Raw genomic sequence first — 26,294 nt, forward strand, 5'->3', positions numbered from 1 at the left:
AGTGAAGGCATGAAAAGATGAGTCTGTACACAGTTAACTGTTGGAAGACTGGGAGATTTATTCTGTCCAGCAAGAGGATCTGTGTAAAAGAATAACAGGCCATACAAGTGGAACAGTGGTTTAGGTGCAGTTGCAGAATTTGGTGTTGACCTTGTAGGCATCGGAGAGGCATTGAAAACATTTAGGAGATTGGTAATGATATTCAGGGTGAGTTGATGAGACCTAATGCCAATGGAGATGCGAATTGGTTCATCTTCAGTGACAACCTCATTTCCATGGAGTCAGACGCTTTCCACCTTGCAGCCGGCCCTGCTGCTCAGCATGTTAGCTTGCACCTAGGAATGGCCCTTCATAGCCACAGTGATGGTTGCCACTGCTCCAAGCAGCCCTTAGTCTAAAAAGGTAGTCCCCCGCCGCCTGCCCTCTCAAATCAGGAAGGAAAACCTTTCACAGAAGCATCCTACAGGAATTCTCCTTAAGTTTAATTGGCCAGGATTCTGTTCACATGCACACGCCTAAACTGATCGCTGTTTCCAGAATGGAATTGCCATGATTATCTTAGTCCAGTGGTCCTTAAGCCAGCTTGCAATGTAAGAATACTGTCGGGGCCAGGTATTGTGTTTTTTGTTTTTTGGTTCTTTAAGATCCCCAGGTGATTCCACTGTACAGTCGGTATTAAAACCACTGGCTTACCCTAATCAGAACTCACCATTTACCACCCCCAGGGCAGGAGAAAGGGCTTCCTTGTCTAAGAACATAATATTAATACAGTGAACATCTGAACAAAAGTGGGAGATAGTAATAAAGGGCAGAGGGCAATAAAAAATGGAAAGTAATGGATAGATATAAAAGATACTCTAAAGACAGGATTTACAAAGCTCTGTAATAGGGAAGACAAGAAAGATGTGACACCATGAAACGAGCTTAGTTGACAAGAAGGACTATTGAAGTAGGAGAAATAAATATGAATGAAATAAACCTTTATTTGGTCTATTGGAAAAGTGACCTCAGCTTTAGACTGATGCTTTGAAAGATGGGTGATAGCAGAGAGGCAATAGCATGGAGTGACTAAGGCCCCATACTCGAGTCAGAATGCTTGGGTTCATATCCTTGTTTTGTCATTACTAGGACACTAATTTCTCTTGGTCTTTTGGCATCTAACAAATGAGGTTATTAATAGTAGCTACCCCTTGGAGATCTAGGGGAATGAAATGAGAAAATGCACAAGGTGTTCCTTGCACAGCATCTACCACATGTATTTTAAACACACACACTCCCCCACAAACACACCCCCCACACACACACACTTTCTCTCTGAGTCCTAATTATGTCATATTACTATTTTTTAAGAGGCTGTTAAAATATGTGTTACTTCTGATCTGGCTCAAAATAATTTATATCAGTTTTTATTTCTATCCATATTGTAGCCTAAATATCTCTGATCTGTAGCTATATGGGCCTGGGGACAGACCCATCAACAGCTGTTATCCTTGTTGGTCTTCGTTCACTGAATGTTTCTTGAGCCCCGCCTTTTTACTGGCTACTGTGGTAGCTCCAGGCAGTATAGTGAAAATCTATCTACTCTCTTTCTTCAATGAATTTAGTCTAGAGAAGAATTTTAAGTGTAGTGTGCTTTTTTTTTTTTTAACTTTTTAAGATCCTGAATACCATGAGTAAGAATTGCCAGATTTGAAATGCTTTGTTAAGCTTTTTTAAGGCATGCAGTTCTATTTAAGTATTAGTAATGAGAATAGTTTGCTTTTTTGCCATGTTATAGAGATACTTTATTGTGTGTTTATTAAAGATATATACCTATGTATATGCATGCATATCTCTGGCTCAGAATCAGCATAGAGGCAAACTTATTTTTAGATTACATTGATGTTACTGTTATTTTAAGGGCTGTCGTTAGAAAACCTCCAAGAGCTTTAGAAATACATGGAAATGGCAAATCATTGAGAGCTACCTATCTCTATGTGCTTCTATTTATGTCTTTATAATTGTGTAATATATTAATCTTGACTTTTGTTTCATTTAGATTTTGATGCATACGAAAGAGATGGTACAAAAGGTAATGTTGAGCGTTTTCATTGTATAAAACTCTTAAATATCGTAACTGGTAATGTTTTTGTATTCAAGGAAAACTGTAACCCAAACAGACTGGAAATTGCTTCTTAGGTTGCCTAGTTTACATTTATAATCCCTCCTAAAGTATTACAGCTTTTTTCTTTTACCAACACTGATATGATCTAGCCCCTGCTTGAAGCCTATATGTGAGTGTTTCAAGCAAATTAGTAACAGTGCTAATTAGAGTTTATTTCCAGGCCTTTATACTGTATGTGCTCTAGTGTTGTTTGTTATGATTGATTTTTTTTGGCACTCTTCATATTCTACTAAATACTGTTTGCAACTGTATTAAGAATTTAATATGGATTTGTGCCCTTGAATTTATAGAATCCATTATGTTTCTGCTTCTTAAATTGCCATGACCACTAAGCATGTGGTACAGTGGATAAATATAGACCCCATTTCCTAGTCTTTTATTCTCTTTTTTCTCATTATTTAATTTGATATTTTGTTTCTGTTGAAACTAGACACAATTCCCCTTCCACTCCACTCTCTGTTTTAAGAAAATTTGAGAGATTTTCTTGATGTCGGGGTACTTGCCTTTCTGGTTTATAGGGGCTTAATCTTCAATTGTATACCCTGACAATATAAATAATAATTAACATAAACTTTTGAAAAGTCTGTGGAGCCTGTAATTTCTGTAGTATGGAAAATCTTTAGTTTCATTGTGTGTAATGGTCACTGTGTTTTGTTAATTTTTACAATTTTTGCTTTTCATTAGATGAATCTTGAAGTTATTTATGGAGATACAGATTCAATTATGATAAACACCAATAGCACCAATCTGGAAGAAGTATTTAAGTTGGGAAACAAGGTGAGATAATTTTATGAAATTATCTGCTTTACTTATTTTTGTGAATTCTGTTTTTTACATGGAACACTATAAATTCATGTATATATGAATGTGTGTGCTTCTGAAAATAATAAACTTGGTACCTCTCAGTTCTTCTATTTTTCTTTCTTTATTATTTTTTTCTGAGACAGAGTCTCACTCTGTCACCCAGGCTTGAGTGCAGTGGTGCGATCAGGGCTCACTGAAGCCTTGACCTCCTGGGCTGAAGTGATCCTCCCGCCTCAGCCTCCTGAGTAGCTGGGACCACAGGCACTCGCCACCATGCCCAGCTAATTAAAAAAGATTTTTTTTTGTAGAGATTTTTTTTTGCCCAGGCTGGTTTTGAACTCCTGGGTTCAAGCGATCCTCCCTGCTTGGCCTCCCAAAGTTCTAGGATTACAGGCATGAGCTTCCATGCCCAATCCTCTTGTGTTTTTGTTTGTTGGTTGGTTTTTTTGAGACATAATCTCACTCTGTGGTCAGGCTAGAGTACAGTGGCGTGATCTTGGCTCATTACAACCTCCGACTCCCTGGTTCAAGCAATTCTACTGCCTCAGCCTCCTGAGTAGCTGGGATTACAGGCATGCACCATCACGCCCCCCTAATTTTTGTGTTTTTAGTAGAGACGGGGTTTCACCATGTTGGCCAGGATGGTCTCGATCTCCTGACCTTGTGATCCACCTGCCTTGGACTCCCAAGTGCTGGGATTATAGGCATGAGCCACGGCATCCGGCCCCCTCTTGTTTTTAATTTCTATTCCAGCTGTTTGTTTCAAGGGTGAAATTCAAAGGTATTTATTTTTTTCTTTAAATGGTAAATCCATTTTTCCTTTGAAAACAGTCTAAGTGTTATATGTTTAAGATGTGTTCACATTGGTACTTACATTGTGTGATTCGTGTGTCTGGTAGGATTCAGGTGCATTTTATACATAGATACCTACATACATATACACTCACAACTGTAATTTTTACAGGATTACTTAAAATATATTTGAAAAGACAAGGGAGGAGACATTTTAAAATAATCATTTGTAGCCTCTTAATAGCAATTTGCAATCGCAATTCACAGTGTTCTAGAAACACTTGCTATGTTAAGATATTGTCCCAATGAACTAAAACTAAGATACCATCTTACAAACGGACAACTTCCTATCTTTCCCTCCTGGAATATGTGGAATTTGAATGGTAATCTTCACTTGACAGCAAGCCTGGCACATTGTACTCATACTGGGCCTTCAAAAGTTGAATATTTTCCCTGGAGGCGATGTTCTGTGCCTTGACCCTGTCAGAAAGAGCAGAGGATTCTTTATTTGTTTGTTCAGCATGTAGTTGTTTGCTTATAGTCAAGGTGTTAAGGGAGATCTTAAACATTATTTTAATAGTCAAAGTTTGATTCTTTGTTTCTGGCCACGTATTTACTTGTTGGACTACCTGTTCACTAACTAACTGAATAGTTTGGAGGCAAGTACTGTACATGTGTATTCAACAAAGACTGATAATTTTCATATATTACCTGGGGCTGATCTAGCCAGTCCTGTCCTTTGGTTGCATGGGATGATCTATTATTGTCTCTCTCTCTTTTTTTTTTAATCTATTTTTGTCCCTGCAGTTTTCAGTGTCTTTGCTCTATACCCTATGTAATATCATGTTACATACAAGCCAAGTAAAATTCCAATATTGTATGACTTCAAGTTCTGTTTAGATTAACTCTTGGGAATCTGTAACATGTTTATCTTCTCCCTGTTAGATGTTTGAGAAGCTAATATTAATATTTGAAATTTTCACAGGTAAAAAGTGAAGTGAATAAGTTGTACAAACTGCTTGAAATAGACATTGATGGGGTTTTCAAGTCTCTGCTACTGCTGAAAAAAAAGAAATACGCTGCTCTGGTTGTTGAGCCAACGTCAGACGGGAATTATGTCACCAAGCAGGAGCTCAAAGGATTAGATATAGTTAGAAGAGATTGGTGTGATCTTGCTAAAGACACTGGAAAGTGAGTTCAGCTTTCAGTTTTGCTTTTCTTGTTTGTCTTTTAAAAATTCAGGTGTGAATGATGTAGAGAATGCTTATGAATCTGCCAAGCGCAAGAACACTTCTTTGTTATTTTTATTATTCATTCTTATTAATAATTCTTATTTGGAATGGAATTTTATAGGTAGATTAAAACTTGGAAAAAGCCAAATTTGCTCAGAAAGAAATGCTTGCTGTAAGATACATCTCATGAGTTTTTAACTCATGGTAAGGGTAAACCTTCACACTTCAGATCCTTGTAGAGTTGGTTTTGTTGATGTTGGTTTGTTTTGCTTTATTGTTACTATTAGAAAGTGCCTTGTTTTGTGCTCCTGAATCTTCCTAGAGTCTCTTTAGGAACATAATTGATAAGATTTTCCCATTTTATGGCTTAAAATGTTCTGGGATTCAAAATGGGCCATGGAGTGAGACTTTGTTCCCACCCGTATGATTTGTGTATAAAAGATTCTTACTAATACCAAGTTAATTTAAGGGCTACTTCTCAAATCCTGTGTGTACCTCAGAATTAGTAAATATCATGATTGACCTCCTAGCTTTGCACCTGAGACTGAAGAATGTGATAATAAGACCTGCTTTTTTAAGGGTCATAGTAATGTATAAAGCACCCATTTCAAAATGAATTTTTAGGCCAGGCACAGTGGCTCAGGCCCGTAATCCCAGCACTTTGGGAGGCTGAGTTGGGCAGATGACTTGAGGTCAGGAGTTGGAGACCAGCCTGGCCAACATGGGGAAACCCCGTCTCTACTAAAAATACAAATATTAGCCGGGCGTGGTGGCGCATACCTCTAATCCCAGCTACTGGGGAGGCTGAGGCAGGAGAATCTCTTGAACCTTGGAGGTGGAGGTTGCAGTGAGCCGAGATTGCGCCATTGCACTCCAGCCTGGGCGAAGAAGCGAGACTCCGTCAAAAAAAAAAAAAAAAAAAAAAAGAATTTTTAGGTGCTTCATGTACCATCTTAATTTGTGACCTTGACCAATTCCGAAAGTAGAACTTTTTTCTTTAAAGCTAAATTTCACATCGATTTTAATATTCTGAATGTTGGCATTTAAAAACTTGCTTTCTAGTCTTCGTCTTGCTGTCAAGTTGGGAGATTGAGCAGTTATTGGTTCTGCAAAACTACTCTTCATTAGGCAAAGTTGACCATCTGAGTATAGGTCACTGTGAGCCTTTTACCAAATGTAAAAATATTTGAAATGCTTCATTGCCCCCAAATGTACCCAAAGATGAAAGTACTTTGTATAGACTGTGGATTAGAGTGTTCTCTTCAGCTTTGTGTTTTCTAAGAAAAGACGCATCATAATAGAAGTAAATTTCTCTTGAGTTAGAAATGTATTAGTAATTAAAGCTATACAAATGTTTTTGTCAGGGTTCTTTTTCTGACAAATTATAATGCAGCTGTCAAATGCTCGCTCTGCATTTTCTCAGAAATGGATAAAATATTGACTTTCTTACTCCTTTCCTTTTTCTTTTTCCTTTGGGTCTGGTTGAATAACATGAAGTTTTTAAGGAATAGCATAAGGGAGAACACTGAGCAACAAAATGAAGTTGAAGAAAGAAAAGTTTGAAATCTTTGTTTTTTGAAAAAAATTTATGTAAAGGGCTTCATATTTCTACTCAACCTAGTTCATGGTTGTTGTCTCAGGTGGAGATGATATCTTGATATCAGAGATAATGTCTTGGTGCTTTGTGAGGAAAGTGAAATATTTGTCTTCTAAAATTTTAACTTATGAGTAGAATATAACTGCTTGTGAATTTTGTAATTGCATAAAAATATGGAACACATGCTTTTCTTCATCACATTTTATGTAAAATATTAGCTGCCACATAAAAAATGATCTGTATGTTTAGGGTCAAACCTGACATTATAAGGCTGACAAACTTTCGGTAGAGTTGGTGTTAAAAAACAAATAGTAACTGCCTTTTCAACATTAACCCTCATATTAGCTCTTACTGTAGCTCTTGGCCACATGTTAATATAATGGCATTTCTCTTCCTTTCTTCTCCTTACTAGTAAAATATGATACTAAAAAATCAACTGCCGTCTTTTTTTTTTTTTTTTTTTGTAGCTTTGTGATTGGCCAGATTCTTCTGATCAAAGCCGGGACACTATAGTGGAAAACATTCAGAAGAGGCTAATAGAAATTGGAGAAAATGTGCTAAATGGCAGTGTCCCAGTGAGCCAGTTTGAAATTAACAAGGTAAATGTAGCATTTATTGCTGAGCCCAGCTGCTGTCATGTGTTTTTCCCCTCCTTCAGATAGTTGAAGAACCACCTCATCCTTGCAATTGAAATAAATTCTAGCTGGTGATGAAAGCTGCTTAACAACTATCTCACAGATTGAGTATTAGCATACCTCTTCCAGCCACAGGTACTGCCATGTCTGCCACAGAGACCTTCTTTCTCTGGTCCTTACTTTAATTCTTGGAAGACTTGTTTCCAGAGGTCCTATGGAGTGATACAGTTTACATACTGGGGACTGGAGAACACTACTTTCTTCATAGTTCCCCTAAGTAATAGATGTTTGGGGTGTAGGCCTGTAAGCTTATTGTGTGCACGTGTGCATTCATGTGTGTGTTTAGCTTCACAGATGGTGATCCTTAGAGGTACTGTAATCAGAAGGCTTTTGGGGACAAAAGTTATTAGGGATAGTTTTAGTTGTTGAAAATAGGGAATGATTTTTCTTACCTAATTTGAAAAACAGAATCTTGGTTTCCAAAGTGCTATGTAATAACAAAATGTTAGGTTACAGATTTTTTCCCATTTTAGTACCCTTATATATTCAGAAGCTAGTTTTGCAAATACCATGCTACCCATTTTGTGGTAGATTTCGTTGTCAAAGTGCATACAGAAAAAATTAATGAAAAAGAATCTAATGCTGACAGTAAATGGAAGTTTTAGAATGAAGACTTATTCATAATACTCTGTGCTAATGTAATGCTTGTCATTTTTGTACATTTCTGTACTGTTGAAAACATTTTTATATTGCAGCAATTACAATATGTTATTTAGAAATATATTTTCATTTAACAAACATTTTCCCACATTTTTATATTACCTTAAAAATCAAATTAATCAGTGTATTAATCTTCTGTTTCACTGATACATCTTTAAATTTGTTGATTATTAAATGTTTTCTATTATAAATAACTCTATTGAACATCTTTGTTTATTTACCTTTTTGCATTTGGATGAATTACTTTATTTTAGGTTCCTTGAAGGAAAATATTTGAGTCAAAAGATGTGAATATCTGTATGGCTTTTGCCAAATTGCTTTGTAAAAGGATGATACCAATTGATAATAGCAAAATATGCCAGTTTCACCACAGTTTTGCATGTAGTGGTGATGATATTTAAATAAAACTTTGCTACCATAATGAATATGAGGCTGTGTTTCACAGTTGCATTGAATTTGCATTTCTTTGATTCCTAGAAGGGATGAATATTTTCTTACAGTTTATGTTTATTCTTAGGTAAGTTGTTTCCTGTACCTTGACTATGGCATCCTTAATGTCATGAAAGAAGACATTTGTTTATACATTAGAAGGGGACAATGTTTCTTGGCACTGGCTTTCCACTTTAAGTGATGAAGTGTACACATATTGGCATAGAATCGTTGTGTCATCTAGAAAGCAGTTTCCTTTTAGATTTTGTTTTCTTTCTCAAAAATTTATATGAGTAAGAGTTATGACTTAAGTCTTCTTTTGGTCAGTTTTTGCATCAGTTCTGCATATTGTATCCCTGATCCTGTCTACCTTCCTAGAAACTTGGGCTTCTAGCACAAGGGCTTCCAGGGATGAGTTTGGGAGTGTCAGTCCCAGCATGACTACATAATTGGCAAAACACTGAGCACATCTTCTTTAGGGTAGTGGGTCCACACTGTAATCCCCTCATATGAATGATGACACAATATTACTAGTGTGCAAAAAGAAACTTAGAGTCATAGGTATACTGACAGTGTCTGAGTTCTGATGAATAGTCTGCATTCTTTTAAGTTATTATTGAAATTCTTGGCCGGGCGCGGTGGCTCAAGCCTGTAATCCCAGCACTTTGGGAGGCCGAGACGGGCGGATCACGAGGTCAGGAGATCGAGACCATCCTGGCTAATACGCTGAAACCCCGTCTCTACTAAAAATACAAAAACTAGCCGGGCGAGGTGGCTGGCGCCTGTAGTCCCAGCTACTCGGGAGGCTGAGGCAGGAGAATGGCGTGAACCCAGGAGGCAGAGCTTGCAGTGAGCTGAGATCTGGCCACTGCACTCCAGTCCGGGCGACAGAGCGAGACTCCGTCTCAAAAAAAAAAAAAAAAGAAATTTCTAGACTTATGTAAAAGTAGAGAGCATGGTATCATGAATCCTCATGTATTCATCACTCAGCTTCAATAATTATCAACTTGTAGTGACATTTTATTATTACCAATAACAATAATAGTTAATACTTAGCGTCTAGTGTGATAGGGGCTGTGAATAGATTTTTCTGTGGCAGAACTGAAACTGTGACTTACTGTCTTTATATTCTCCATATCACTTAGCATGGCCATTGGCAAATAGTAGTTGTTCAGTAAGCATTGAAAGAATTCATTTGCTTGTTTAATCATCCATTCAACAAACATGGAGTACCTCTTATGTATACAGTGCTGATTCTGGGATATAAAGTTGAATAAAGAATGCACGGTCTGTATTTTCAAAATGCTGATGGTCTGTTAAAAGTATTTACTGTCGACCGGGTGTGGTGGCTTGTGCCTGTAATCCCAGCACTTTGGGAGGCCAAGGCGGGTGGATCATGAGATCAGGAGTTCAAGATCAGCCTGACCAACATGGTGAAACCTCATCTTTACTAAAAAATACAAAAATTAGCCGGGCGAGGTGGCAGGCGCCTGTAATCCCAGCTACTCAGGAGGCTGAGGCAGGAGAATCGCTTAAACCTGGGAAACAGAGATTGCAGTGAGCTGAGATCGGGCCACCTCACTCCAGCCTGGGTGAAAAAGCAAGACTCCGTCTCACAAAAAAAAAAGCAAAGAAAAAGAAAAATGTATTTACTGTCCCATTATTCTTAACTTTTATTTAATAGAGAAGAATTTCTGCAGTGTTGATGTAAGTACAGTAAATTCTGATGAAAGGGCTATCTTTATTATAGTTATAGTTCTGTATCTATTTACAGTAAGCTCTTCATATGTAAAGGTCATGTATCCTGATAATCTTTAGCATTTGTCTGAATACTTGCACTATTTAAAACTTGTGAGCAATTCAGTTTGTACATTTTACTGCCTCCAAAGGAGAGTGGAATGGAAGAGTCTATGTATGTGACTGGGTGACTGGTTGTGGATGGTCTCATGAGAAGATTTTTTTTTTTTTTTTAAGTGTTGCTGGTAGGGCTTGAAAATGACAGGTTAAATTAGGGTGGAGACATGCATGAAGTGATGGGATTTACCTTTAGAGGTTTTAGCCTTTGTTGCCAAAAGCAACCGAAAAACAGCATGTGTGATTTTGCTGAACTACTGCAATCTTAGCTTAAATATATTTCACAAAGTAACATAAAATACTTCACAGCTGATTTTTATAGCTCTGGCTAACTTGAGCCTAACCACCAGGAAGCATTTTTTTTTTTTTTTTTTTTAAATGAAGCTTTCTAAAACTAGCTTGTAAAGTCCCCATATAGCCTACATCTAATAATTGGAAAGTATGTCAGCTGAAATTTAGAATTTCTTAACATTGCACTAAAGAATAATCCATTGAAGAAGATCATGGATTTCTTAAGTACTGTTGTATCAGTTAAGATTCTATACTGTATTGCTTGTCCAAGACAATCAAAACTTCACATATTCCAGGTTTGAGGAGATTGAAATACTTGGGAGAGTTTCCTAGGTACTCTGCTACACTGAGTATGAAATTTAGTAAGTTTACATAACTTGGGCATGTGCAGCCATGTTTGAGGACCTGCTTTATTCTACATCAGTTCTCAGATTTCTTGGTCTTAGAACACCTTTATACTCTTAAAATAATTGAAGACCCCAAGAGCTCTTGTTGATGTGATTTATCTCGATATTTAGTGTGTTAGAAATTTATAAACATTTGTTAATTTAATTAAAAATAGCAATAAACTGATTATATAATTACAAAAAATAGCATTTCTTTCTATGAAAAATAACTATATATTTCAAAACAAAGAAAATTTTGCAAATTTTACAGTTTTGCGCATCTCTTTAATGTCTAGCTCAGTAGATGACATCTGGGTTTTCATTTCTGCTTCTGCATACAATCTGTTGTGAAACGTGGTTTGGGATGAAGTATTGGAAGAAATCCAGTTTAACCCAAAATGTAGTTCGAAAAAGGAGAAGTATTTTAGTGTTTTTTTCTGACAGTTGAATGTATTTTTCTTTGATCCTGCACCAGAACTCTACAGATGGTATTTTCTTTGTAATGTGAAATTTGAAGCCATATCAATGAACTTTTAATGCTCTCTTATATTAAAATCTATTGGTCTATGTTGTACTTTGAAAGAATATTTTACCCATATGTGGCGTGAGTTGATCATTTGTTAAATGTTGGTTCCCTGAATTATACAGATCCTCCAAAATAGACACATTCATTGTACAATATCAAAAATTACGTTTTAAAATATTCCTACTTATATCAAAAAGTCTTTAAGCATTGGGAAGCTTTCTGGCTCACAGAAGTTGAAAAGTTTTCTAAAATTCTAATTTGCACTTGAAAGCTTGAATTTTATCATTGACAATATATACTGTCAAAATTTTTTTTTTTTTTTTTTTTTGCCTTGAAGTGGCAGGCTCACTTCTTTTTTGAGAAATTGTCTGCCAAATACCCAGGTCAGAATAACCGTAGTTTGCCCATTATTCTTTCAAGTAAAAATTATATTCTGTGAAAAAGGCAGCTAGTTTAGCTTGCAACTCAAACAGTTGCACAAATGCTTTCTCTTGAGCAATCTTTTTTTTTTCAGATGTGCCTTGTGTGTACTTTCTGTTTTATCACACAAAATAGTAGACTTGCACTCAAGGGTTGAGAGGTGTTTTTTTTCTTTTTCTTTTTTATTTTACTTTAAATCCTGGGATACGTGTGCTGAACGTGCAGGTTTGTTACATAGGTCCACATGCGCTGTGGTGGTTTGCTGCACTTATCAACCCGTCATCTAGGTTTTAAGCCCCGCGTGGATTAGGTATTTGTCCTAATGCTCTCCCTCCCCTTTCTCCCTACCCCCCAGCAGGCCCCAGTATGTGATGTTCCCCTCCCTGTATCCATGTGTTCTCTTTGTTCAGCTCCCACTTATAAGTGAGAACATGTGGTGTTTCGTTTTCTGTTCCTGTGTTAGTTTGCTAAGGACGATGGTTTCCAGCTTCATCCATGTCCCTGCAAAGGACATGAACTCACTCTTTTTTATGGCTGCATAGTATTTCGTAGTGTGTATGTGCCACATTTTCTTTATCCAGTCTATCATTGATGGGCATTTGGGTTGGTTCCAAGTCTTTGCTATTGAGAGCTTTAAAAATAATTCTTACTGCTTTGTCAAGGACATTCTTAAGTGAAAGTGTTGTTTTTTTTTTTAACTATGCGTGGTGGTGAAGAATACAGTGACTCTTAGTACAGTTTGGTAGTACCGTCCTGATTCATGTTTATAAGGCACCAGCAGTTTTGCCCACCATTGCTTCTGTATCATCAGTACAGATAGTGTCGTTATGAAAATAGTTTGATCTCAGGACCCCCTGAAAGAATATCAGGAACTCCCAGGGCTCTGTAGTCCACACTTGGAGAACAGATGAGCTCATCAAGCAGTACCCTGGTCCTCATCCTTTCTCTTGTCTTTTGAAACCTACCCCTTCCAGGACTAGGTATCCCCCTCCTTTTCTTTATGCATATTGAGTTCCAGTCTAATAGAGTGCGTTTTTTCTCACCCTTTGCCTTTTTGTTTCTCTGCCTGGAATATTCTTGCCCCCATTACCTTTTCTTAAAATCTTACTTTTCCTTCTAGTGCCAGCTTAAGTTTTTTCTTCCATGATTTCTGCTCTCAGGTGGAAATCATTCTTACCTTTCTAAGTTCTCTCCATAGCACTTTGTTCACATCTCCTTTATGGCACATATAGCTTATTTTTTGTTTTGGAGGGGAGGTGGAGGGTAGAGAGTCTTCCACTAATAGCAGATGACTGTGTCTTACTCGTCCTGTGGTACTTTATAATACTTGAACAAATTATTCTGAGAATTATTACAGATGGGGTGAAATAATTTATTCAGCAAATATTTGGCTGCTACTGTATATCAAGCATCGTTAGGAACACTGTGCATGCAGTTGTGAGCAAGGCTGACATTGTTCTTGTTCTCGTACTTACTTTCTGTTACAAAATTCATTCTACCTCTGTAGAGGTTGATTAACAGCATGAGTAAATCCAGTGATTTCTAGTGCCTTTGGGATTTATTTAGGCCAGAGGAACCTTTGAGAAACAATCATTATTTAGAGTAGCCGTGATTCATCAGTCCCAACTGATCAGTTAACTCAGTGAGTACACTCAGTGTGTACAATTCTGTACACATTAAGACTGCATGTAACACTGAATTTATTTTTTTAAGACCTTTTTAAAATTAATTAATTTATTTATTTTTTGTTATACTTTAAGTTCTAGGGTACATGTGCACAGCCTGCAGGTTTGTTACATATGTATACATGTGCCATGTTGCTGTGCTATACCCATTAACTCGTCATTTACATTAGGTATATCTCCTAATGCTATCCCTCCCCCCTCCCCCCACCCCACAACAGGCCCTGGTGTGTGATGTTCCCTTTCCTGTGTCCAAGTGATCTCATTGTTCAATTCCCACCCATGAGTGAGAACATGCAGTGTTTCGTTTTCTGTTCTTGCAATAGTTTGCTGAGAATGATGGTTTCCAGCTGCATCCATGTCCCTACAAAGGACATGAATTCGTCCTTTTTTATGGCTGCATGGTATTCCATGGTGTATAAGTGCCACATTTTCTTTATCCAGTCTATCATTGATGGACATTTGGGTTGGTTCCAAGTCTTTGCTATTGTGAATAGTGCCGCAATAAACATATGTGTGCATGTGTCTTTATAGTAGCATGATTTATAATCCTTTGGGCATATACCCAGTAATGGGATGGCTGGGTCAAATGGTATTTCTAGTTCTAGATCCTTGAGGAATCACCACACTGTTTTCCACAATGGTTGAACTAGTTTACAGTCCCACCAACAGTGTGAAAGTGTTCCTATTTCTCCACATCCTCTCCAGCACGTGTTGTTTCCTGGCTTTTTAATGATTGCCATTCTAACTGGTGTGAGATGGTATCTCATTGTGGTTTTGATTTGCATTTCTCTGATGGCGAGTGATGATGAGCATTTTTTCATGTGTCTGTTGACTGCATAAATGTCTTCTTTTGAGAAGTGTCTGTTCATATGCTTTGCCCACTTTTTGATGAGGTTGTTTGTTTTTTTCTTGTAAATTTGTTTGAGTTCTTTGTAGGTTCTGGATATTAGCCCTTTGTCAGATGAGTAGATTGCAAAAGTTTTCTCCCATTCTGTAGGTTGTCTGTTGGCTCTGATGGTAGTTTCTTTTGCTGTGCAGAAGCTCTTTAGTTTGATTAGATCCCATTTTTCAATTTTGGCTTTTGTTGCCTTTGCTTTTGGATAACACTGAATTTATAGTCTTAACTTTTTATATCTAAGTATCATGCAACATGGCCTGTGAACTTATATTTCTTTTTTGTTGGTGTTGCATCTGGTTATGTTAGTTATTGAACAAAGGAGAGAGGAGTGTTGAAGATGGGATGTTTAAAGATTCTGTAGCAATGTTTTCTACATACAGCTTCTGTCATTTTTTATGTTTATGTTGCTAATATGATTCTAGCAAAGATGTTTTTAGTGTATATCTGTGCGAGAAGGGTTTTATTTTAAAGCTTAGAACTTTTTGTTCCCTCTTTTAGGCATTGACAAAGGATCCCCAAGATTACCCTGATAAAAAAAGCCTACCTCATGTACATGTTGCCCTCTGGATAAATTCTCAAGGAGGCGGAAAGGTGAAAGCTGGAGATACTGTGTCATACGTCATCTGTCAGGTAAACTGTTGACATTCATAAGACTCTGATACCTCTTAAGAACTCTAAGTAAAATCCAGATTGCCACAGTGTCTTATTTAGCATTCTCCCCAGTAATTGATGTTGTAAAGTCTGGTTAGTTTCATAGCGTTTAAAAAACATTAGTTAGAGGTGTGGCATGTGTCATTAGGATTTTCATAAAACATTTATGATAGGATTATAACAGTAGCTACTCTTTTAACCCTAAATTAACTTTAATGCAAATGTAAGTTTTGCCATATGTTCAGCAGTAGTCCTCATTTGTCATTCCTTTTGCAGCAGTTCCCCATTATAAATATTAGTGGAATAATAAAAGAATAATGCCATTTTCCTAGCAAATGTCCAAATAATTATGTGAAAAAAAAAGAATGACATGATTATACGGAGAAGTTGAAAGATCCTACAAACATACCATATGAGGAAACCACACAATTCAACTAGTTTTGTTTTTTTCCTTCCTTCAAGTGGAGAGGGCTCACCTCCTTAGCCTTACTTCTCCGTTTCACAAGGCACTTCTAGGCCTTCTGGAACACAGTTTTAAACCACTACCAGTTCTTTTGATAATAGCATGCCTATAATGGGTGAGGAGAGAGTAAGAGAGAAGAGCAGTTTTTTTGATTTTCGAAGCCCTTAACTACAGTTTTAACAAGGAGAGGTGTCATCCCTTCTCTCTGTAAAGATAAGTCAGGGTCATAGCATTTATCCAAATTCTTTCAAATTACAATGCTGTATACTACTTACCATAAGGTATAATTTATCTGAATAAAACTTTTTAAAAAATTTATGAGTTGTATCCTAATTGTAATTGCATTGCATTGTTACAGTAAAAAAAATTTTTTTATATAAACCTAAAAATTAATTGCAATATGATTGATATACCAATTTGTCAAACCATAATCAATGTGTTTTTAAATCAGAGTCTTTTGAAAATTTAAAAGTAGTCTGCTGATATCTGCTATATGCTGTGGATGTGCATAACGAATGATTTAAGTACATGGACAGGAATCAGCACTTGACTCTGTCTCCCCCCTAGGGTTACCCTTGATTAAGAACTGTTACAGAAAGCCGATTCCTGCAGGAAAATATTTCCATAAATGTCTGACTCGCTCAAGCCCTTAATGTGCTTTGCATATTGCCTCTGACAAGTCTCATCTCAAAAAAACAATTTTCATATTATGCAAATAAAGATTTTGGTAAATAAGCTAGGTTTTTTTTTTCACTTATGTCTTCACATACATGGAAAAGCTCTTAGATTGGTAATGACAAGACAGATGGCAGCATACAACTTTGAAAAATTATATAGGTTCAGTGAAATAGCGTTAATAATCAAACCACAATTGTGTTTTGGCTAAACCTGCAATGAAGATGTATGGTAACTTATAAAATAGGATGATCATTGTATTTAAAAGTCAATTTTGTGTTCCTTGATGTCTGAATGTTAGGTCTTAAAGTTCCTTTTTCTCAGGTCTTATTGATATACATAGACTCACAATGGTTGTTGCTAATGTAGTACAATATATCCAATTTTATGTGATTTTAGCGATTTCCATCCACTGGTATGTGCCTTATTTGCTTTTTTAAAGTATGATTCATATTTCTTTTTATTAATTTATTCTCCTTAACATAACCCAAGAAAACTATAGGACTTTAATTTGCCTTTGCACCCTACCTATGGGACATGTGCCCTTTCAACATGTCTACTAGCCAAATCTGCCTAAAGTTTTGCTTTTAAGCACTCATATTATTCTGTTTCATAACACAACCATAGTTTTAGAATATACTTTTGAAAATGTATCATGACACTTTTGTTTGTTTGTTTGTTTTTGAGACAGAGTCTTGCTCTGTTGCCCAGGCTGGAGTGCAGTCGTGCCGTCTCAGCTCACTGCAACCTCCACCTCCTGGGTTCAAGCGATTCTCCTGCCTCAGCCTTCTGAGTAGCTGGTATTACAGGCACGTGCCACCATGCCCAGCTAATTTTTTTGTATTTTTAGTAGAAATGGGATTTCGCCATGTTGACCAATCTGGTCTCAAACTCCTGACCTCAGGTGATCCTCCTGCCTCCATCTCCCAAAGTGCTGGGATTACAGGCGTGAGCCACTGTGCCTGGCCCATCATGACACATTTTTAAGAGGACTGTTTGCTGCCTTAGGCAAGGGTGTCCTCCAGGAATAGCCTATATCCTAAACAGGTTTTGTTTTGTTTTGTTTAAAATTACATTTAGGAAATAGTACCCTACTGATAACTTATTCAGATGAGTTCAGAGAGTAATGTTTTTGGTATGTAATTTATATTGTACTTTGTTAACGCATTAAACCTATATGAATGATTTGTTGGCTAAGTTTTAAATCCATAACTATTTAATTTTCATTAGACATAATTTCCATAAGGCATGCCTTTAACATAATTATTTTAAGGGGCCCACTTATCTCCAGTTTAAAATATTTTCCCATTAGTTTCCTACTAACGATGACTACCTAGTTTTGTATGAATCGACTGCACCTGGTTGTCTCTCTGAAGTATGTACTTTGTGAAGTTCACAAATTACTACATGGGCACTTGAAGAAGACCAGCATTGCTTCTTAATCTGTTCTTAAAGGTGTATGCCACATATTCTTGCACATACCATGGAGCCCTGCTCAGGTTTGAGAATGAAATATTTGAAGGCTATTTTTTTTTTTTTTTTTTTAATTTTGATACAGGGTCTCGCTCTGTCACTCAGGCAGGAGTGCAGTGGCATGACCACAGCTCACTGCAGCTTCTATCTCCCAGGCTCAAGCGATCTTCCCACTTTAGCCTCCTGAGTAGCTGGGACCACAGATGCATGCCTCCATGCCTGGCTAACTTTTTTTTTTTTTTTTTTTTAATCGAGATAGGGGTCTCACTATTTTACCCAAACTGGTGTTGAACTCCTGTGCTCAAGTGATCCTTCTGACTCAGCCTCTCCAAGTACTGGGATTACAGGCATGAGCCACTGTGTCCTGCCGAAGGATGTATCTTCGGTCATAGCCTAAATGTTTTTCCAATACAACATAGCAAAACCTGTCATCTAACCAAGTCTTTTGAATTTAGCCATGCTCGAGCTTAGATTTTTTTAAATACACTAAGAAATATGTTTGTGTCACTTTTTGTTAAGTCTTTCATGTGAATATTTAAAGTAAAAACGTTTTAAACTGAAAGCATGCTCAGAAATTTTTAACTGCTTTTTTGAAAACCACGCTTTACTGTGAGAACTTCTACTGAAATATTAGAAAGTAACTCAGGTGCCTTTAAAAACTATTTTACATCTATAAATTCTATTTTATTCACCATTAAAATTTATTAAACTCAACATTGCTGTAATCTTAAGGATAGACCAATTTTTCACAATTCTGTAAATTGTTCAGATTTTATGTGTTTGGTAAAAGGCGGTCTAAATACCATTGAGTTGTGTGAAAAGACACTGCCCGAGGATTTTTTCACTTGGTTTTTATCATTGGTTGTCACCTTATTATCATCTTAACAATTCAAGCTTCTAAAAGAGCAAGAATTAAACTTGATTAATTATGACTAATTCCTTTTACTATGTTGTAAACTCCTGACAAATAATAATAAGTCTTTTAATCTGAGTTTGCTTCCTTTTTAGGTATTTCATTTTGTCTTGGAACAGGTAGAACCTAGTTGCTAAACAGGCACAGGTTGTTTTCATCAGGAGCCTAGCCAGAAAAAGAGGCCCCTGCCGCTGGTCTCTAGTAAAGACAGTGGTGTATGGAAGGTTGCTTCTGCTTTGGGCTGGGAGCTGAGCTGGAAAGGAACTGATTGTAGCAGGAATGAAAGAATAGGATTCACATTATAATCAGTTCTGCTGAGCAGCTGAGCACTGTGAATAGTTATAATTTACTAGTTTGAATATTAAATTCTGTTTCAGATGAGAGGAAGAGTGAGTGAGTTGTTGGATGTTGATCCTGTAGAGATAACTTTTTGGTTCACAGATGATGGTGACATCATTCACAAGGCTGGATATGGGCCAATTACATAGAATTTCACAGCTTTTATTTTTGTAGAGTAAAAGAGAAAACTCTTGAAAAGAGGCTTTCTGACCCATCTTCCTTTTCTTGAGGAGGAACCAGGTAAATGGTACAAAATGACATGCCCTTCATTCCAGTGGCCAGTTATTTGGCTTTTAGAGCCCTGCCACTCTACCAGGACACTATGTCATTTTTACTTCTACTTCTTGTATCTTGCATATAAAGTACTACTCTATAGATTTCATTTCCCCACTCTTTTCCCCTTGTTCATTTGCTTCTCAGTGATACATGGCTCTCACAGAAAATATTACTACCAGGATCTTGAGTTAGTTTGACAAGAATTCTTGCCTGAAGGGATCACATTAACATAATAAAAGAGACCATACACATGTTTTTAAATTATCACTCCTTAAAAAGCCTTTCTGACTACACTAATTGTTACCAAGCCTTCTCAGTGTTTGGTGATATGGCAGGTGAAATTATTTAATCTAGTCATTGCTATCTTGTTGGTTTCAAGTTTTTGCAAAAAATAGACCACAACATATACTGGATTAATATTCTTGGACATTGGATGAGATCTCAAGATTGAGATGTTGTCCTTGATTTTCCTACTCAAAATGTTCAACAATAGGTCAAAAAGAGGTCTTGATGTTTAGAAGTAGATACGTAAAATTTAAATTGTTGCCTCTGTGTTTGACCAAGCAAGTGTCTGTGATTGAGTTGCTCACAACTTTACCCATGTCTTCTTTTTATGTGTGTCTTTTTATCATATCTTCTTTTAGGATGGATCAAATCTCACTGCAAGTCAGAGGGCCTATGCGCCTGAGCAGCTGCAGAAACAGGATAATCTAACCATTGACACCCAGTACTACCTGGCCCAGCAGATCCACCCAGTCGTGGCTCGAATCTGTGAACCAATAGACGGAATTGATGCTGTCCTCATTGCAACATGGTTAGGTAAGTGTCCCAAGCTCACATAGAGCCTCACATGGTAACAGCGGCACATGGAGCCTTCCTTTTCTCTTGAGATCTCTGTTTATGGGCATGGTATTGTGTCTGTCACTTCTTTGTTTATAGTTTGGAATGCATTTTTGTGGTTGTTTGGTACTGTCTCCACTCTTAGACTATGAGATCCACATACTTGCTACTGTAACCACATGCCTGCTCCGTAGTTGACACTCACTGAATACTGAGGGAAGAGAGGGAAGGCAAAAGAAAGGGTAAAGTGAAGATTTCAGGTGCCATTACAGTCACTGAGTTTACATTGTTATAGCTTTAATTAGTGTACCTCCATTAATAAGAAGATTGATGGTGTGTTGCTTATTGGTTCATCTTGCCTCTGTTGCTGAAGGTATTTTCATGTCAAGTGAGAAGACATGGCTTTTTAACGTGAAGTTTTTAATTTTTAATATTCAATTCATTGTGAGAATCCTGCTGTCCTTAAGGTATTCTAAAACTAGACCCGCTGTTATCCTCTAGGAATTGGCTGATTTCTAAGTTCTCATCATCCCAGGAGGTGCCAGCCAACCCTGAGACCTCAGTAGCTCTTTGGCTTTTTGCTGTGTCACCAGATTGTCTCCATTGCTGTGTCATTATTACTATTGTTGTCTTTTGCTTAGAAATGTATTTCATAACCAGCCCTGATTTCATTTTTAGATGACCAAGTACCTAAAGAGTTACATTGCTTTTAAGGCCTTTCCTCTCTCTTCTGTGGTAAGCAAAGATGAGTGTTTTCAGAGTACTGCCTAATGCCCTGAGATGGCTCCTCTATTTATAAGTGAAGCCCAGATGCCACTGGCATCTCACAGACTTTTAACTTTGGCAATTATAGACTAACTTTCCAGCTCCCACCTATGTATCCAGCCTTATTTCTTATTCAGGCTATGCAGTGTCTCCCAAATATGGCACTGCCCATTCTGTCCCTGCTTCATGGAAAATTCTTCCCCTCTTTTTACTAAAACACCTAGCTTTAGCCATGGGCTTTGACAGCATAGGGACCTGGTTTCAATGCTGGTTCTGCTATTCACAAGCTTCTGAACCTTGGTCTACACCTTAGCTCCTTGAGTCATAGAATAGAGTTACTCTGAGGGAGAAAGATGACGTGTGTGAGATGTTCAGCACAAAGTCTGGGGCAAAGGAAGGGCTCCGTGAGTGATAGCCACCTCCCACCCTTCTTTTAGGCGTCAGTAGAAATATGTTCATACTCCTTCAGTCTGTGGGATTTGTATATACTTAGTGCTCAGCCACATTTGTAGAATGAGACTGGATTTTCCATGAATGAATTATCAAGTCACATATTTTCTGTCCTGCACCTGTTGAGTATGTTTCTGAGCTCCTCCCTGCTACCCCCCTGTCACTACCCCATCAGTGTTTACTCTGGAAGTGGAAACTCATTTTTAACATTTGCCTAAGCAAATATTATTAGGAAGATAAAATTCGACCACCAAAATCATCATATATATTCTCCAAGATGAGTTGTGTTTGATGATGTTTATAAATCCTCAGCTGGGAAGAGAAGACTAAAAGCAAGGTATTTTTTAGCTTCCCATTTTTCTCTACTATACATTGAGTGTTTGCTCTGTTGGATACAGTGATAAGTACTTTGCATTTGTTATCTCATTCAGTCCTTGGGACAACCTCACAAAGGTATGTTGTATTGGCTCCATTTTACAGAGGAAGAAGCCAAGGTTTAGAGAGGTAACTATCTTGGTCTTGGCACATAGGTAGTAAGTAGCCGGCTGTGATTCCAAAGGTTGTGATCCTCACCACTGTGCTAAACTTGATTGCCTGTTCTTAGCTCTAAAAGGCTATGAAAGATGTTTTCAACCAGGAGCAGGGTGGCATAGATGTATAAGCATGGGGGGGCCTCATGTTTTTCTTGCTCCCTCCATTTCTCACTGTACACCCCCATGCTCTCTACTGAAAACCTCTGAGTAAAGCCATTTTTTTAAGAATAGATCTCCCAGTTTTTCCATTTGTGTCTTCAAAAACCTGGTGTAAAACTGTTGCCCTTTTCTTCTTTCGTTTTGAAATTTTTGGTGACCCAGCACTGAGAGGAGGTAGATGGAAAAAGCCTTGTCTCAGGAATGACATTTAAGAGAAAGACTTGCAGAGCCTTGTATGTCAGCAAAAGAGCTGAGCAATAAAGGGTGATGGAACCTACTTGGGTGGATTGGCCTGATGCCTGCCTGGATGTGTCAAGGCCAGTCATACTAAGAGGGGACCGGACTGATTTTGTTAGTTCCAGAAGTCATAGTTAAGATGATTTTGTTTATAAATGATCAGTGGCAGATGTTGACTTGAAAGATACTTTAACTGCAGCTGCTGTATGGTCATAGGCTGCCTTATTAATTCAGTTTTCACAAATTATTTTCAAAGCCAATAGTAGACAAATGGATCCCATCTTCAGAAGTTTCATGTTGTATCTCATTATTGACCAATCTCAATCTACACAGAGAACCCTCCAGACTTGCACATTGTCCCACCCACATACCCATCACTCCTGCCTCACAACCTGAAAATTCTCTAGGTGCAGCCGTGGCTGTGTGGACACTCTTCCGATTTGTCCCTTCTTGGTGCCATGTAGCCAAGTCAAGCTGATGGGAGGGAATGTGTCCTCGGCCTTGGGGAATCTGCCCACTGCTCCTCACTTTTGGCTACTTTTTCTCATTGTTTTCTTCTGCCACTTGACAGTGGTTTTTATATCGAGGATGTGTGACGTTGTCATTGTTGTGTAGTCCTCCTCCTCTCCTGCTTGTCCTCTTCTCTCATCCTACCTTGTGCCCGCACCAACAGTATATACACAGCCATCTATATTAGTAACAAATCTTGTAGTCCTTTCCTTCTGCCCCCTTCCACATAGGAGTTTGAGCATTAATGACGTGTAGGCCCAGAAGTCCCCGTCATCATGAAGATCTGTAGAAAACACTGAAGCTCACCAGGCAAATCTCTGTAAGCATTTGCCTCCTGCTCTATTCAGGAGCTGAATTTTTTATCTGTACCCTTTATTCCTCCACCCCAAGTAAAAAATTAGGGTGGCTATTCAGTAGGGGCTTCAAGGTCTCTGTTATCAGTTCTACTGTAGCCTGTGGTTTTAGGAGGAGGGAGGGAGATGGGGAAGTGGTGACAAAGTAAGAGAAGTGTTAGGGGGTACATGGTTTCTAAGAGGTGCAAGCTGTAGGCATAAAATTACTGTAATTTGTTTTTAAAATTCTAATCTGTTTTCTTTATATAAAAAAACTGCAGCTAGTGAACTGACACTGTTAAATAAGTTGAAGTGTACAAATGTATACATAAAATACAAGCCCTCCAACTGCCTAATCACAGACATAAAATAATTCTCTCGCTTTTAATGTAGTTTTTATCTTTGATTAATGAAATGTATTACAGTATTGAAACTTTAGTGAAGTTTGATACTTTGTCCTTTTAGTTAGTACAAAGAAATCAGGAATAATGGCATAATTTCATTTAGGAAAATTATTAAGCTCATGATTTTTTATTTTTAAGACTCTTTTGTGGAGAGCAACTATATTTTTCAACTACTTTTTTCTTTCTCTATTGCTTTTATACTACTTTCCTTGAAGTGAAAGGCAAGCATCAAGTGTTGGTTTATCCTGTGGCTTCACTTTGGAAATTCTCTATTTCTCCCCATCAAGATACCTCCTGAAGTCTGTCTGGTAGCATGTTGCATGGCCAGGTGCTCCATATGGGAAGACCATTTTAGTGAAAAGGAGAGAGGATAGCCTATTAAATGAGTGAATGAATAAGGCTGTTGAATTGAAAGAGAATAATTTGTTCTAATAACTAATGGTCCTCATTATCCCACAGTAAAATATGTATCATTTTTCTGAAACCCATGCAAGATTATTGCTATTGGGCTTAAATAAAGCAAAATTTTACTCTTTTCCATCTGTGAATAGGAAAAAACTATAGTGTTACTCTTCTTATACAATAGCGCTATGGGAAACATGGCCACTAAAACTTGAAACTCTTAGCTTTTGTTCTGTAGACTATAGATTTTCCTCTCTCTCTCATTCTAATGAAAGCTCCCCTGTATTCTGTGGATGAAATATTCACAGTATGCTCAAACATCCAAATAGTCTTCCATACCTAGCAGACTGGGCCAGTGATGAGAATAGTCTAAAGTTCATTTTTGAATTTCATCTTTTAATAAATTTATGTTTTATGTATACTGGTACTTAGAATTATATGTAATATCTTTCCTCCAATGAGCAATGATTTGTACAGTAGTTGTAAAGAACCTTTCTTCATGGTCAGTGATAAAATTTCAGGCATTTGGCTATCTAGGCAGTTTTCTCATTGGTCCTGAGAAATTACTGATGTTTGAAGAATGTGAGAGTTTAGAATTTAATCTCTGAAAATACTGCTTAAAACAGGACAGAATGCACTTAACCCAGTGTGCTCTGAGTTAAATTGGAAAGTAAAAATTTCCTTTTAAAAAAATGATGCCTACCACTCATATCACAGAGGTTAGTTTTTGTCAGTAGACAGGGTTCAGTCATATCTAAGAAATAAGTGCAACAGTGGGCAAAACAGGGCCAAGCGATGTTTGGGGGTGATTTTGACAGATCCAGGGAGATCCACCTACAAAAAAGAGAGTAAAGTACAGATGGATAGGGGTAGAATGATGCCGCCGGTGGGTTCTTCAGGTATTACTTTGTCAATAAAGAATTTTGCCCTTTTTCATTATTAAGCTCTTATAAAAATAAAACATGACCGTTTCCAAAGTGTAAATCATTATTATTTTTTTTTTTGGGGGGGGGGACAGAGTCTCACTCTGTCACCCAGGCTGGAGTGCAGTGGCTTGATCTCGGCTCACTGCAACATCTGCCTCTCGGGTTCAAGTGATTCTCCTGCTTCAGCTTCCTGAGTAGCGGGCATTACAGGCGAGCGCCACCACACCTGACTAGTTTTTGTATTTTTAGTAGAAATGGGGTTTCACCATGTTGGCCAGACTGGTCTTGAACTCCTGACCTCAGGTGATCCGCCTGCCTCGGCCTCCCAAAGTGCTGTGATTATAGGCGTGAGCCACTGCTCCTGGACCCAAACTAAATATTTTCAATAGCATAATTAATAGTAAAATTAAAAAATGTTATACCAAATGCACTGCAGAATATTAAAGGAAATCTTATCAGCTGATAAGAGCATCTCTTACAAGATGGAGTGTCATTCCAAGCATATCATCCAATGGCTCATGCTCCCAGTCTAGTCTACTTTTGTGTTCAGTATTAATTGAAGACCTGCTGTGCCTAGCACCATAGTAGGCACTGTGAAGGATACAAAGTTGAGTCAGATGTGGACCCTTTAGTCAAATTACAGCCCAGTCATTTAGTTGATTTCACTGTTGTGGGCAAGTCTAGTGGGCAACACACTGTATATCCCAAAAGAGGTGAAATAAAGGGTTATCAAATTTCAAAGGAAGCAGAAACCTCTCCTAGCTGGGCCCACCATGGAAGAGTTTATAAAAGTAGAGGCATTTTGAGGCATTGCTGGAATGGGCTGTGAAGAGGCCATTGTGAAGTTGGGAATGGTTGCCCACCCTACTGCTCACCAATTCTTCTAGCCTGATGAACTGCAGGGGTAACCTTTGTTATCTCAGCCACCCCCAAAGCACTTTAGGGAATTCACGGAGAGCCTCTTTAAGGGTTTCAGTTGCACGGTCCTGCACCTCAGTCTCAACAAAGCGAGCACACAGTGGTTTGCTTCTGTGTTGCTAGCCCACAACAGAGGGCCAGTAGTGACACTGCTCATCTCACATGAGCAGTGAGACCTTTGAGAACTTTGAACCAAACCAGAGCATGTTTAGAAAAAATTGCTTTGGAGCTTTTGTATGAGTTATGTAACAGCTCTGGCTTTGTAACACTTAGAGGTTTTAAAGGAAAATGAGGATTTCTCAAATTATTTAAATTAAATCAATTTTTTAAAAAGATAAAATTGTTTTAATTAAGTACACCAAAGTGACATTTATCAAGATGGTATAGCTTATAGAAAAATGGATAAGACCTAAAAATGGGTAAGGAAAAAAAAGCTGAATACTATACAGCATTGTACACATATACATACACTGTATTATATATATGTGTATGAATAAAATAGAAAAGGGTTAAGGTGATGAATTATAGGTTCCCCCTTTGCTGACAAAATATTAGTACTGTTATTTTATTTTTAGTAAGACAGTTTTTTCCAAAA

The 26,294-nt window shown here is 37.6% G+C and overlaps 1 protein-coding gene across 1 annotated transcript in view; it reads left to right on the top strand.

Moving 5' to 3' along the window:
- POLA1 (DNA polymerase alpha 1, catalytic subunit) overlaps positions 1–26,294 on the top strand; it is a 319,152-nt gene that overhangs the window by 118,159 nt on the left and 174,699 nt on the right. The window contains 7 exon segments of the mRNA XM_033195650.1: positions 2,039–2,071; positions 2,849–2,941; positions 4,746–4,951; positions 7,057–7,073; positions 7,076–7,188; positions 14,932–15,063; positions 19,868–20,042. Coding sequence (XP_033051541.1) covers positions 2,039–2,071; positions 2,849–2,941; positions 4,746–4,951; positions 7,057–7,073; positions 7,076–7,188; positions 14,932–15,063; positions 19,868–20,042 — 769 coding nt within the window.

Source organism: Trachypithecus francoisi, unplaced genomic scaffold (assembly GCF_009764315.1).
Source record: "Trachypithecus francoisi isolate TF-2019V2 unplaced genomic scaffold, Tfra_2.0 Contig01603, whole genome shotgun sequence".
NCBI lineage: Eukaryota > Metazoa > Chordata > Mammalia > Primates > Cercopithecidae > Trachypithecus > Trachypithecus francoisi.